Below are 15,740 nucleotides of genomic sequence, written 5' to 3'. Positions count from 1 at the left end.
CTTATTGATCATGTAATCTGAACATGACATTGTTTTGGTAGAAATTTGAGAAACAAGAAGAGAAAACTTAGAAATAGTTTTATTCAGAATAGAAAGAGATGGGTGACCCAAACGAGAATGCCAAGAAGATATAGTAGCCTTAGGTGATGGTGATGCAAACATGGCCGCAGGTGATGACTGTGATGTCGGCCATTGATACAGTTGAACGCTAGCTTTACCTTGGATTAACCGGGTCTCCGTGTTCAGATCCTTCACCTGAAACGAAGAGGGAAAGAATTCCACGGAGACTTGATTAGTGTTACATAAACCATGAACCGAGATAAGATTTTTGTTGATCTTTGGCACACACAAAACATCATCTAGCATAAGAGATTTAGTTTGAGAGGATAGAGTTGTAGAACCAGTATGTGTGATAGTCTTGTTAGACCCATCGGCTATTGCAACTGTCTCACCTCCTTCATATGGTTGATGAAGGGAAAGGTTCTGCAGGTCAGACGTGATGTGATGAGAAGCCCCACATTCGAGCAACCAGTTGTTCGCATTGTATGATGTTGCAGCGGCTACATTTGCACGAGGTTGTAGCTGCCAAGGCGTGAATGGTGATTGTTGTGCAGTCGCCTGATACGTCAAGAGCTGAGGACACTTCTTGGCTCCATGTCCTTGAGTTCCGCAAATTTGGCACTTGCCAAGGTAAGGTCTTGAACCTCTTTGCTGATTTTGCCAACCCGTGTTGTTGTTGTTGTAGTGTGGTCTCTGTTGATTGTTGTAGTTGTGGTTGTTTCCTCTGTTTTTGTTTTGATATGCAGGCTGAGCTTTCTGGTGCGCAAGGTTTGCTGAGACACGAACAATGGAGGAAGTCGCAGTGGAGGCCAGCTTGGTTTCATGGTGAAGGAGCTTCTCGTGTATCTCAATAAGCGTTGGAGGTATCTCACGACCTTCAATCTGATCCACCACTGGCTTATACTCATCAGGTAGTCCTTCAAGTAGCGCATCAATTTGATCCTCGTGATCCATAAGTTTGCCAAGAATGGCGAGTTGATCCACACGAGTGGTGATGCCTTGCATAGCTTGAGTTGGTTCCGCAGGTTTTTGATATGTGCCCGACTCGGCTTTGCGTAAGTGGCGGCAAGTGTTTCCCAAACATGAGCAGCTGTAAGTGCTCGCGAGACCAACGGTTGAATGGGCAGAGTGATTGCACCCAGGAGAGCATTGTAGATCAAGCGGTCCTGTCGTTTCCAGATGGTATACTCTAGATTTGGTGTTGTTTCTCCATCGATCGTAACCGTAGGAGAGGGGATCTCCATAGATCCATCAAGATGGCCAACGAGACCATATCCATCTACCAAGGCTTGAACTTGGAGACTCCACATGAGGTAATTTGTAGCTGACAACTTTAAAACATTGGACATGTTTATGTTTAGGAGAGTTTTTGTGTTTGGATTGGTAGGAATGGTTTCTGTGAAAGTAGAGTTGGTTGGAGACGCCATTGTTGTTTGTCGTGAAAGAAAGAAAAGTTTAAGAAAATTAGGTCTTTAGGAGCGACGGTTCTGATACCATGTAGATTGTGGAACTTGATTATTATTAGAGACATAATGTTACAATATATACTACGCTACTATGACCTCTAGGTAGGGTTACATCATTTACACAATAGTCCTTTCCATATATAATCTCAATCCTCTATAGTGTGTACTGTGTAGTATCTCAGCAATAAATTTTCTAAAAAGTCCTTTTAGTTTCCTTCGCAAGACGATATCTATTCATTTTCTGTAACGATGGAGATTGATGTTACGTTTTTATAGGCCATAAAAAAGCTCAAGGCCTTGCGGATTCACAATCTCCTCTCCTCCAAAGCTTACGCCACTATGGCCTCTGCTCTTTCATATCCATCTCTTCCTCTCCGGTGAAGAAGAAACTCTTTTTTATCTTCTCTGTCCTCTGTGTGGATTCGCTACTCCAGTCTTACTCTACCATCAACATCTTCGCCAGCCACAATAGCCATCTACCTGGATAAATCGGAAAAGCTATTGGTGCGCCGTCGAAGGATTGTTGGGAGTAAACGTTCAATGGTGTATCTTCCTTCTCTTATCTCTGTTAACCTGATGACATAGTCTTCTAGATCTTTTTCTTTGGTTGTGATGAATTTTAGGGATTCCTTGTGAAGATCTCTGATATTAACAAGCTTTATCAGCCGGAGAAGCTGCTTCTATATTTGAATACGATGTTGTTAAGGCCCGAATTTTCCTTTTTATCTGGCTGTTTTCGAATTCTCAAAATTTGTTTGAGCTTTGTTTTGTTTTTTTGTTTTTTGTCATAAGGCGAGATTACAAATTTGGATCAGACATGGGCTACAGATATTCAAAATGGTCTGATTCATTTTCTTTAAGTTCAACATCTAATGGCTCTATCTCCCCACTTCCCCTGATTCGATTGTATGTTTGTATTATCTGTAATGGAAGTGTCCATCTCACGTTTACATGGTATCTTCTCATTTACACAAATAACCATTCCACAAGAAACTTTTAATCTTTCCACTGATTGCTGTAACTTTTATACAAATTGATTACTATGAAACATGAGGATTTAATGCATCTATCACGGACTATACTGCAGGAAGAAATCGTTTGTGTAGAAGACAAGCAAATGAGTGAATTTTTCTTCCATCTAATCAGGAACCAAAGGCTTCCAAGCTTCAAAGGTACATCAAGTGTAATTATATCTATCTTCCTTTAAAGCTTTGCTTTGCTTATATGAATCTTCTACCTTGAGGCTAAATATGCATGCCTGAACTACTCATTAGAACTTTCAGGATGGAAAATCTAATTATTTGGGGCTGTACTTGGCTGAAATAACTTGTGCAGGATTCCTTCAGACGTGTGGTCAGCATGAGTAAGTTTAACTTAGTATTTGTTAGGATTCCAGAGCCTTGTTTTTTAATCCTAAGTTTCTGCTCTATAGAACATGATTACATTTCCTTTTCCTGGACATCGTGGGATCATAAAGAATTCAAGGTTAATATCAATGGTTTAGTTGAGACTGCACCAGTTCCTGAAGAAGTCTAGAATATCCATTACTGTACTCCTTGGCCCGGTAATATTGTGCGCGATCATCCTGCCATGAACAAAGGTGATATGCTCTGAGGCGTTTGTTGTTCATTTTGTTATATGTGTTGTGTGTATACATTACTCCCAAACTTATCTGTTTATTTTTTCATGTTACTCCTGTGAAAAGGTCTTCCTTGGAAACAAAGGTCTTAACGATGTAGAAAACGAAGAGCTGCCTAGGCTGATTTATGTTCTCGTGAGGAGAGAGCCCAACTGACCATCATAATAAGGCTGAAGAAAATACATTTATTGGTAAACGATTATGCTTAATATTTGAGTGTATTATTTAAACTGAAATATAATGGTCTCTCGCAAACTTAACTGTGTTTACTACATCAACAATAACAAAGCTCTTAGAGAGAAGCAATGTGTTTCCCAAAGGATCCTTAGTCGGGAAAAAGATTTGTTATGTTTGATTCCCTAAACAAGAACTATTATTTGCAGCACTTGAAACTTGACCAACAGATGAAAACAAGGTTTTTCATGACTATTTTTAATCCCCCACAACAAAGTTATTTCTTACGGTAAAAATATAACATATATCAACTCTAGGGTCTCAACTACTTGTGATTTTCAGTATCGTGTCCTCCGCACAGGTTTTTCAAGGAGCTAGAAAACAGAGAATCTTAGTTTGGAATCTGGGACATACACAGCCGGCTTTGCAACTCTTGAAGTAGTGTTCATGAACATCGCTAGACGTGCTAAACTCAGTGGTGAATCTAGATTTATTTTTCTCTGGGTGCACAATGTGTAGAAAACAAAATGGTGGGTGCAATAAAGAGAAATCTCTATTTTGTTTAGCATTTTTCTCTGATTTTATCACACAAAATAAAGAAAAATGAAAAGATCATGGGTGCACATGCCCACATTGTCTTCAATGTGGCTTCCCCCTAAACTAGGAAGTGCAAACGCTGAACGGCTGAAGGAACCATGGTCACTCTCGATTTTCAATCTGGCATTTCACTAAAGGTTGAATATTAGTGGCAACAAGACGGGTCTTAATGTTTCGATGATTGGAATGTGAACAAAGATTTTGGATCAACTTTTCCTTATAGGGATTAGAAAGTTATACATGTAACTCAATTGAGTTTTGTTTTTGTTCAATATGGCAAAAGTTAGCGCGATGTATATACATGTTTCAAACAAGTTCGTGACTGATTACGTTGCTGACATGTGAGAAATCTTTTGAGGATTGGTTTGCCTTTCCCAACAGATTTGTGAACATATATTAATATAATGTCAAACAATCCACCAAACTTTTTTATTTTTAGATAATTATTCTAAATTATATTTGACAAAATGTATTCCAAGTTATATAAGCGGCATGCACTTTTTCAAGTATTGTTGATATATATCTTCTCTTTGTATTTGAGATAATGATACTTTATAAATTTTACACATAAAAACTTAAATATCTATTTTATAATTCTATGTTTTTTTTACCATTCATATTCTTGCATCTTAACTTATATTTTAATTTAAAATAAAATACATTAATTAGAATTTTAAAAAATTCACCGGTTAATGATGGCTGGCCGGGGGCATCTTCGTTAATTTTTAGTCTTTGTGTCTAAAGCTTTTAGCCGGTTATGTTTGTAAGTTTCAAGCCTTTCTATATGGATCCATTTTCATTTTCTGGTTGGAACAAAATCTTTTATGGCTTTAAGTTTGGTCGTAATCTTAGTGTCTCGGGATATACCTTTCCGGCGACTTTGTAACTGCATGTGTATCTTTGTTGTTCCAATGGAATATTTCAGATGTTCAAATTTTTTTTAAAAAAAATCGTTTAAGTAATTAAAAAAATCTGTAACCTTAGTTTTACAAATAGAGGAGAAATAGTATTTTCCTTGATAAATATCCAATGAATTTAAATTTGAATAAATTAACGAGTCATAAGTTACTGAAAATGATACTCTAAGAACACATGATTTCACAATTTTTTTTTAATATTAGTTAATACTCTTGAAACTAATTGTTACTACCATTTTATCGAGGCATGTGGGTTTGGTCGGGTCGGTTAGCTCGTTATTTCGGTCGACCGAAATCTCACCGAAGTGAATCACCAAAAAAACCAGTTTGGTTTGTGGTTAGTTCGGTTACGAAAAAATATTAAAATTTTTGATTTTGGGATTAGTTTGGTTATTTCAGTTCGGATTTTGGGTAGTTCGGTTCGGAGTTTTGATAAAGACTTGGTATTATTTGGTATTTTTAATTTAAAAAAAACAAAATAACCGATTATCGAACCGAAACCAATTTTTTTAAGTTTCCGAACTAATCCGAACTTTCTAACCGAACTAACCTAAAATCAATATTTTCAATTCGGTTCGGCAGATTCGGTTCGGGTGATAACCGATACCTTATTTTATCTTTAAAGGCCAACATAGGGAAATTTTGATGGAGGGAAAATTGATAATGTCTCACATTTTATCGTAGTTAGGAAATGCATGTTAGTTTTACACAGTTATAAAAATGAATATTTGAAAAAAACTAAATTATTCGGTAACTAACATTGACAAAGAACATATAAAAGTTAACAACACAGACTACGAAGTAATGATACTTCGTCATTTTCTTCTAAAAATGCGTGAAAGTTATTATTAGAATACCTAGAAGGAAAAACATTGAGTATGGTCAACCTTTCGAAATGCAATTTAAACACATAAGCTAACTTGAAGAGAAGTTCACTGAATCAAGAATTTAGAAAACACACACATCAAACTTTTGCCATGTATTTTTTTTGTCACACATTCTATAGTTTTGTCAAATAATATATATAACTATTTATAATTTTAACAAAATCCAAAAAGTATCAAAACTTAAATTTAATAATACACAATCCGCGCGACCTAGTATATATGATGACTAGCGACAAGGGTTTCATTTTCACTTGTAATAGTAAATAACTAATATGTGTAGAACTAGGTAGAGGTTATTCAAAGGACCGATCGACTGGAACTTTGGTTGAATTTTATTCTTACATTTACTTTAGTTTTAAGAAACTTTAGTTTTAAATTTAAACTAGACCCTGATCCGCGCGCCAGCGCGGATATGAATTTTCTGTTTTTAGTTATTTATTTAACTAAATGATGTATTTGTAATATTTGATGTATTATATTCACCAAGTAAATAATTTTTTTGGCGTCTTAAACCATCTATTTACGACGAATATTCGATATCATATACAAAATTGAACAAATGCATGTAATTAGAGAATTATAGTAGATATATATAAGAATAGTGGTTATTAATGTAAAATATGAAGAAATATTATATTATGACTTAGTATGGCATAAAAGATTATAAATTAGTTATACATGTTTAAAAAAAATACAATGATTTTTAAACTTCTATGAAAAATTTAACATATAAAAAGAGCGATGAATTGGTCATCAAATTGTAAATAATTTCATAATTTTATTAGTAATAAATTATTTATAGTCTTTGTTTTGCGTCAATATAATTATTAAATGTCCATAACATTAATATGTTAAAAGACCATATTATGAAAGCTCATGTTGTAACTGTTTTTTTTCCGGGAAGTGTAACAAAGAAAATTTATCTTTAACTCTTCGTTTTGTTTAAGTTCTGTGTCGGTAAAAGATAAAAAAATCTCTCTATCTTTTACAATATTCAATCTGAAGCTTATTATGCGAAAATCATACGCAAATATAGGCAATTGGTTGGAATCTCTATATCTTTATATTCATACAAATTTTAAATTTATTATTTTCTCTTCTGTAAGCAAATCAATTACCGAAGTAATAGATCAATTGGTTGGAATCAAATCTATTCTTATAATTAGTGTAATTATGGTTACAATTTCTATACTTAATAGGTACATTAAAGATACGACATTAAAGATATTTTGTTTTGATTAATAAAAGATATTAAATTTTGAGTTTGTATTTATTGATTTGTTTTTTATAAAGCTTAGAAAATCAATAGGATGATTGGTTGGCTGATACATCCTATAAAGAAAACGAAAACTATAGGTGGTTTGAATATTGTACATCGATCGATGCATGATGTAAGTTGACTATATAAAACTTGAGCATGATCATTTCAAACTAAAGTATAGGTAGGTTATATGCATTTGTTATATTGTAGTTAATATATTTTAAATATTACATACGTCACGTGATTCACGTTTTCGTAAAAATAAAATTCAAGTTCATTATTGGGCCGTACTCGTCCGTAATAAGCTACGTTAAATATAATATATTTTTTTAGGTTCATTTAATGACATTAAGTTTAAATTTGATTAAGAAAAATTCATTAATTTAACTGTAAAATACAAGCATTAAAATAGATAGGTTCATTTAATGACATTAAATTTAAATTTGATTAAGGAAAACTCATTAATTTAACTCGATAAGACAAACATTAAAATAGATAGTTTAATTTAATTCTCAGTGGCATAGAAGTGTAAATAAGTTAAAAAATTAAGGGGTATATTTTAATAGGTATTTTTCTTTTAATAATATAGATGTGTCATGAGATTGGGGTTTGTTTGTTTGACTAGAGGATTTTAGTCTCGTGAGATTTTCTTGAAGTTTGACTTTTATTTGAGAAGAAACTCGGCTATAAACATTTGAACAAACTCATGTTGGAATTAATTCAACAAGTTATACATGACTCGGTTCGCCTTAGTTCTTATTCACATGATTTGGATAATCTGTCTATAAACCGGGTCACAAACTCACAATCCCAGTTTAAGCTTGTCCGATCCTTGTGTACCTGCGAGTAACGAGGTATTCATAAGTCGTCGTAACTAGAATGGAAGAGTTAGTGAGAGACCAATTTGTGTAGAGTTTGTGCATTTTAAGAGCCGATAGATTTTAAAAGTTATGTGGATTGTAAAAATTTATATACATTGACTTATGAAATTTGATCATAACTTTTTTGGATTAGTATAGATTTTCATGAATTTGAATTACCTATTTTTTATCATTTTTTTGTAAAATAAATATATAATTTATATATTTTCTAAACCATGTAGCAATAATATTTCTTTTTTCTTTCAAATTAAAAAGAAAATAATAGTGATACATACAAAATTGGATAAATTTTCTTAAATAGCCATTTTAAATTTTTTTTGTCACAAAAAGAACATTCAGAGAGAAAAATGACCAAAAACAATTTCATGAAAAAGGCAAAAGATGATTTTACCCCTTGCTTTATATATATATAAGTAATAAATAATAAAAATTAAGAATAAATAAGTTTATTTTATAATTTCGAATTATATATTTTCAAATTTGAACTTTTTAATAATTTTTATTATTTTGGATATTTTTTTTCAAAATATTTTCTAAACTTCATTTTGTTCGCGTAACCCAGGATTTGGCTCTCAAATTTTGTTTTTTGAAATTCAAAATTTTTTTATTGAAAATATTTAAAAAATTTATTTTAAAATTATCTATATTTATAAATGTAATTATTAATATTAATATTCAAAATGATAATTATTTATAAAATAAATATATATTATAAGGGGGGGGGTTATTGGGAGTTAAATTTTGAAGGAATTTTTAAATTTAGAGATTTTATTGTTATTGGTTTATGAATTCTTAAAATCTTATTAAAATCTTTTGTTATTGGTTTGTTGACTTTTAAATTCTATGAAAATCCTATATTATTCAAAAAGTTTAGTTTTTATTGACTTTGTAATTCTATTAAACTATTTTGTTATTGATACATAAATTCTCTCTAGTTTTACTCATAACACTCAACTTTACAAATATCACATATAGTCATAGGATTCTCAAAATCTATGTAACAGAAACATAAATACACAAACACAACAAATTTTTTTTTACATTTTTATAGTCAAGTCAAAGATAATTGTAAAAAGAAAACTAAAGATAAAAGAAATTATTAAAAATAACAATTTAAAAAAAAATCTTTCATGAAATATAACTATTTGATATTAAAATAAAATCATGAGAAAATTCATATGTTGATCTTAAAAACTTAAAAACAAAAATCAAACAAGACAAATCAAAATGTCAAAATATTAAAAAACCAAAATTTTTATTTAATTTTCAGATAGTTCTATTTTATGAAAGAATTTTTTTTAAAAAAAAGAATAATAGAAAGATAAGTTTGGAAAGAAAAGTATATATGAAAATCTATAATAATCAATGACAATTTATACAATACATTGGGTAAGAATTCATAAAATCTACTTAACTTTTAAAAATCTATTAACTCTTAAAATTTTCAAACTCCACACAAATTCTATTTCCAATACGCCCCCCTAAAATGTAAAAGTATATAAATGTAATGAATTATAGTTTTGGACATATAATTTGGATTTGGTGCAATAGATATTTGGTAAGATCAATTATTTTGTTTTCTTGTTTTTTATCACATTGATTTTGAAAATCACAAGATTACATATGATATTTTGAAAGTTAAGTTTTATGAGTAAAAATGAATAGAATTCATCTCCCAATAACACTAGATTTTGTTAGAATTAGAGAATCAATAATAACTAAACTTTTTGAATAACAAATGATTTGAATGGATTTTGAAAATTCTTAAACCAATAACAATAGATTCTACTAAGATTTTTGAAATCCAAGAACCAATAACAATGGAATTTTAAAAATTTCAAAATTCATGAGAATTCACTTACCAATAACCCTTTTAATGTCAATGAGCTGCATCAAATTTGTATAATATTTTTCATGGTTTTCATACTTGCATGCGTTTGTAGGTCTACCAAGCTAAAACACATTAAGAAAACAAGTTTAAAATACATATAGATCGCTTTCACGGTCATGATTCATATGGTAATGTATTTGAGAACACTGATTATAAAATCCTATATAATAAAAAAAACCTTTATAATATGATTTTAAGAAATAAGTACTTATTTTTATCTTGAAACATCCATTCCCAACAATGTTTAGTAAATGTGAGAAATCGAACAGAAATCATGAAGTCAAAACGGAATGTAAGGTCCGAACAACAACATGAAACAACTGCAGAACAATTGCATTGCGGTCTTAATAGTAATATAAACATACTGATAAATAGGTATACACAGAGATTTTTGTTAACAATATTAACTTCAGTGCGGTTTGTAAACATTCCGACCCTAATTTGATCTATGTATTTTCTCTTAATACTATTTTGATCCAGGTTTTTTGTTTGTTTCTTGAATGTTATGCTGCAAGCCCATTTAGTAACTTAGAATTATTCTCTCGTGTATTCCGTTTTCAGTTGCCTTGTCTTAAGGACAACTATGCTTACATTTTGCATGATGAGGATACTGGTACAGTTGGGATGGTTGACCAAGTTGAACCTGTGATTGATTCGTTGCAGAGAAATGGTAGAAACCTTACATATATATATTGAACATACATTATCATTATGACCACACTAGTGGTAAGTGGATACAGCTTCTCTTTCAGTCCTCATTGTGCTATGATAATTTAGAAAAATGATCCAATATTCATAATTGAAATGTAGGTGATTGGCTCAACTGTAGATAGAGACCGGATACCTTGAATGAATGTAGCCTTGAAGGATGGTGACAAATGGATGTTTACTGGCCATGAAGTCCATGTTTTGGATACTCCTGGCCAAAATTCACATATTAACTTTGGAAGCTTTGAATGTTATATTCACAGCTTGTTTTGCATCTTTTTGTTTGATACCTCGATTGTATTGAGGGAATATGAGAGTTCTATTATAATCTCTGTAACCAGAATAGTCTTGATATTTGTCTTCTTGAAAGGAGACTGTAGCTTTCATATGCATATATGGCCTAGAAAAATCTAGTGCACACGAAAATCATGCACGATATACCTCTTAAGCCTCTTTGTCCCCCATTATTTATTCATTTTTCTAATTATATTGATTCTCCTTGCAGACCATATCAGCTTATACTTTCCAGGATCACGAGCTATCTTTCTCCGGAGACACCTTGTTTAGCTTATCATGTGGTAAACTATTTGAAGGTACCCGGTACCCCTATGCAGGTAAAAACCCCATATATCTCTTTCTGCTTGATTACATTATAAAAGTTTCAGAATCAGTTCATGTATTTTATAGTCTTCTGCAGATGCTTGCTTCTCTCCAAAAGATTATCCTTACCAGATGACACAAGCATACATTGCGGTCATTAATACACAATGGTCAATCATATTTTGCTATTCTAGTGTTGGTAAGAACCTGCGAGTAGTCTATATAAGGATTGGTCCCAAATGACTTCTATTTAATTTTTATGGTGCAGAGTGATGTCAAGTTTGCGTTGTCTATAGAGCCAAACAACGAGGTACTCGTCTTATGCAGCTCATGTTGTAGAGCACCGTAACAGGAAAAATTACCTACGGTAAAAAAAGTCATGTTTCTTTTATATATCATTTGCCTTATTAAATATGATCCACTGACGAAAAAGAAGAGTGCCGACTTCAATGTGATATCAAAATAAAATATAAATTTAAACGAGAATGTGATCAAAATAGTCTTTGATACTGTGTAAGATTTTTATTTTTTTGACAAACACTGTATAAAAGCCAACAACAAACTCCAGAAACCAATGTATCCCGCCTTTGAAAAAGTGCATCTCTGCTTTCCTTCTTTTACAACCTTTATATTCGTGTACATATGTGAGTTGGTAAAAAATAATATACTTGAAATCCGAAAAGGTTAATTGTCTTTTGCTTTTCTTCTTCTACAATTTTTTTTCCAGCGTCTCTAGTGAACGACGATTAGATATTTTTAGACACATAATAAAGTAGTCTCACATAGACAAAGAGAGACCAGCCTCCCCACTAAGGATTTATAAGTACCAAATCACGACAAATATCTTAATCAACTTGTTCCAACACAAACACATCGGAAACGTTCATTGCGTTTACCCAAAACTTCAAAAGTAAAATAAATAAAATAAAATAAAAACAATAAACTCTTTTAGGATTAGAAATTATTCTAATTACATAGAATTAATCTCTCTTTTTCTTTTTTTTGTTCTCCCGCAGTTCAACGAACAATAGCCATACGACGTCGCTGAGATTCCGTTGGCAGTTTCACGTCATATGCTAAACCGATAATCTCAAGAAACCGGACAATGTACCAAGAAATGTCGATTTGCCACCATTCAAGTCCTTGTCTAGCCGACGACTCGAACGCATGGTGATTGTTGTGCCAACTTTCTCCAAATGAAAATACCGATAGCCACCTTCGAAAAGACAACAACAACAACAAGAAAACAAAATAAAGTTTAACAATAATGCGTCTTTGGTCTCATTAGCTGTCAACAATTCACGTGTAGATAAATATTTTTGGAATGCGACAGATATGATATTCGATTATTCTTGATTCACACCAAACATTTACATACCAAACATTACGAGAAGTGTCATTTGTCTTCCAAGTTCGAGTGCCCCAGACATGGCATAGTGAGTTTATGAGACAAGTCACGTGCACCTCCAGTGCTGCTCCTACCCCCTGGATCACCCACCAGTCAATTATTATAATTTAATTCTTTAATATACTACAATAGTATTTTATTTTCATTAAAGAAAAGAGAGATTCAATGTTACCATTCCCCAAGTAACGAAGGACATGCCACCGAGGTAGAAGAGAATGATACCAAGTCCTAGAATGTGAAACAGCACTGTCTTTTGAAGAAACCTATAGAACCACTGCCTCTTCAAATCATCCACGTTTGTTCTTCTTCCACACTACATTCATTCATTTATACATAATGATTTAGATCTTGTCGTTACAACAAACGACTTATAGAATATTGAAAATCACCTTTGTCACGAGATAAGCGGAATCATAAATCCATAAGAGATGACTAAACCAAAAGCCTTCCTTAGGGCTATGTGGATCTCGTTCTGAATCCGTGAATTGGTGATGATATCGATGAGTACTCACCCAATCAATCGGATCTCCCTATTAAAAAAAAAGAATTATAATCAATAAATAAAAGATACTACTAATTAACCAAATTGAGTAAATAATGAAAATTATAATTTAGTTTATTGATATGGACCTGAATGGCGAGAAGGGCACAATAGGCCAAGAGATACTCGAGCCATTTAGGGACTTTGAAACTCCGGTGAGCCAAGTTCCGGTGATAAGACACCGTAATACCGAGACCACCAATCGTATAAAACAAAAAGGTAACCCAAAGTGCTGACCAGCTGAAATAAAACGGAGCCAAGAGAGCCATCGAATGCACAAACAACGAAGCAGTGAGTTTGAAATAATCTAATCTCCTCCACTTTCTCCCCCAAAACGCCCATCTCTGCTTCCTCTTCTCCGCCTCTTTCTCCGGTGACGAAGGATCTTTCCGGTGGTTCTGCTCCACCGTAGTTGTCACCGACATTTCTAGATAACCCTTTCTTCTTTTTAGGTTTCTTTCTTGTTGAACAACCTTTTTTCTAGAGGAATGAATAATGGAGAGGAGAATAAAAGTGAAGCTTTCCTTTGTGATTTATAGTATCATGAAAAAACTATATTACCGCAACAAAAATCGTATGAATCAGTAAAATAATAAATATCATGATATTTGTTTTGGACTTTGACACGTTAGGCGCTAAGGTGTAACTTACATGCACTAGTGCCTAGTGGTATATATCTTCCTTTTTTTTATGAGAATATATATTCTTTCTTCTTTTTTTTTATCAAAAAAATATATTCTTTCTTTTTTTTGACGAGAATATATATTCTTTCTTTTTTTTGACGAGAATATATATTCTTTCTTCTTTTTTTTTATCAAAAAATATATTCTTTCTTTTTGATTAAATATTTCTCTTTCTAACCACTAAAATATTTATTGTTTTAATTTTATGATACTAGTAACGTAAAAGTTATTTTTAGATGCCAAAGTATAGAAAATGGTGACACGCGGCTTTAAAATAAACTTTTGTTTTTTATTTAGTGCTGATAATAATAAGAAAATGTAAAGGTTATTTTTAGATGCCAAAGAATAGAGGAAATGGTGACACAGGGATCGATATTCCTTGACTTATTCTTCTAACTGTTGATATACATTGGCTCTATGGATGTACGTGATTACAGGCAAAAATAACGTTTGGTAGCTGGAAACAGTTATCGAATTTCTGAGTTTTATTTTATTTTTGTTTCTTTAAAATAAAAATTCGAATAAACCCAATTGACTAGTGACTACTACTGAGCATATACCTTTTCTTTTTGTACAAAGCATATGCTGTTTCGAATCGGTTCTTTTACAATTATTTTATTGGAAAAATATCTAAATACACAGATTAAGTCCCCAGGTTGTAGATGTACACCACCAACTCATTGTCTCGATACAAACATTTATTATTTTTCGTTGACAACCAAAATTAATATTCGTTATATACACAATCTCATTCCAATAATACATTACTTTGTGTTGTTCCGTTTTAGTACCAAGTCAAACCGTACATAAAGTTTCCATATCCAGGTCATAAATATATGATCATTCAATTTGGGGTATGACTGGTTTTTCCGATAACATCCGCAAACGCAGCTTTTGAGTTTGGTAGCGGTTGTTGACGTTTTGCAACAATCATTCAAACCGCTCTAAACCGCTTCAAACCGCTCTAAACCTCATAAATTCAAAAGCTAGTTCCAGCTAGCATTTGCGATTACGGGCGGTTGTGTGAGGATAATTTTTTTTCCCTTTTTTAAAAAACAATATAAATACAAAAAAAATTATTCAATAAAAAATTAAATTAGAATTATAAAAATACTAAAATATATCTATTATATTTTAATTAATATTATCACATTTAAAAAATAAAGATATTTTCTATAACTTTTTAAAATTTAAAACTATTACTTTCTAAATATAATTTTTATATTTATTATAATATTATGATTTTTGATATTTTTATAATTATATAAAATGTAAATATTATTAATTTATTATTTAACCGTTGTTACATTTGGTAGTTAATCAGTCATAAGTATCTTGCAAGTGTATCAATTTCTAACCGCAGAACCAGTCATATAAATCTCTTAAAACCGTTAGAAACCGCAACCACCTACATCCCTAAACTTCTGCAACCGCAGCGGTTGAACCAGTCAAGCCCTTAGTACACAGATTCATATATGTAAACAAATATACACAATCTGTACCAAAAAAAGAAATTTGACCATCCATACCATATTTGCTCGACATTTTCCGAATATGGAATTACATAAAAAACAGAATAAAATAAAATCCATTAGAATTTCTTAGCATATATAAAAGTGAATCATTGTTTCATGTTTATTAGTTTGGATTTGTGTTGCATGTAAACGAGGCCATAAAAAGTATTTAAGCTGTAATTTTAAAAATCACTAGATCTCGACCTGCGCAACCGCGTAGATTTTTGTTTTCATTTATTTTTATATAAACATTTTGTTTTTAATTCTAAATTGGTATATATTATAATATATATGTGTCTATCAATTTTTAAAACATAATAAGTTTACGGTATATTTTTTTCATTGAATAGATTGTTTCAAAATTTCACATGTATTTGTATCTTCTTCTATATATTTATATTTTCGGATTATTATTTTATTATTAAAATCGTAACTATATATAAAGATTAGTGTAAAATATTGTTTATTGTCATATTCAAAAATATTGTAACATTTCACAAATTTAGAAAGTTT

The 15,740-nt window shown here is 31.6% G+C and overlaps 1 protein-coding gene, 1 long non-coding RNA gene and 1 pseudogene across 8 annotated transcripts; 2 read left to right on the top strand and 1 right to left on the bottom strand.

The window, feature by feature from the left end:
• The first annotated feature begins 1,657 nt into the window (after window positions 1-1,657).
• On the top strand, window positions 1,658-3,895 carry LOC106336687. Of its 7 annotated transcripts, XR_001268882.1 has the most exons (8): window positions 1,658-2,366; window positions 2,460-2,480; window positions 2,614-2,698; window positions 2,801-2,889; window positions 2,959-3,126; window positions 3,232-3,356; window positions 3,549-3,628; window positions 3,701-3,895. It is a non-coding gene; the product is annotated as an uncharacterized LOC106336687 (long non-coding RNA). The 7 variants fall into 7 exon arrangements; XR_001268881.1 differs by having other exon boundaries at window positions 1,659-2,366; window positions 2,460-2,698; window positions 2,810-2,889; XR_001268880.1 differs by having other exon boundaries at window positions 1,659-2,480; window positions 2,810-2,889.
• A 3,812-nt stretch (window positions 3,896-7,707) lies between these two features.
• LOC106339060 lies at window positions 7,708-11,991 on the top strand (annotated as a pseudogene).
• Window positions 11,867-13,600, bottom strand: LOC106336918 (delta-9 acyl-lipid desaturase 2-like). Its single transcript, XM_013775896.1, has 5 exons — window positions 13,120-13,600; window positions 12,879-13,019; window positions 12,662-12,802; window positions 12,460-12,566; window positions 11,867-12,297 (listed from the first exon to the last, which is right to left on the bottom strand). The coding sequence occupies exons 1-5, from the start codon at window positions 13,453-13,455 to the stop codon at window positions 12,099-12,101; spliced, it is 924 nt and encodes a 307-aa protein (XP_013631350.1). The 5' UTR covers window positions 13,456-13,600; the 3' UTR covers window positions 11,867-12,098.
• Window positions 13,601-15,740: the final 2,140 nt, after the last annotated feature.

Source organism: Brassica oleracea, chromosome C4 (genome assembly GCF_000695525.1).
Source record: "Brassica oleracea var. oleracea cultivar TO1000 chromosome C4, BOL, whole genome shotgun sequence".
NCBI lineage: Eukaryota > Viridiplantae > Streptophyta > Magnoliopsida > Brassicales > Brassicaceae > Brassica > Brassica oleracea.
Note: the sequence above shows the minus strand (reverse complement) of the source record. Positions and strands in the feature narration are given on the sequence as shown.

What these genes read in the sequence shown, in the direction of transcription:
- LOC106336918 (XM_013775896.1), bottom strand. Translation starts at nt 13,455, where the DNA reads ATGTCGGTGACAACTACGGTGGAGCAGAACCACCGGAAAGATCCTTCG. An exon ending in GTGCCCTTCTCGCCATTCAG is followed by an intron (nt 13,020 to 13,119) that starts GTCCATATCAAT and finishes TTTTTTTAATAG; the next exon opens with GGAGATCCGATTGATTGGGT. An exon ending in GACACTTCTCGTAATGTTTG is followed by an intron (nt 12,298 to 12,459) that starts GTATGTAAATGT and finishes GTCTTTTCGAAG; the next exon opens with GTGGCTATCGGTATTTTCAT.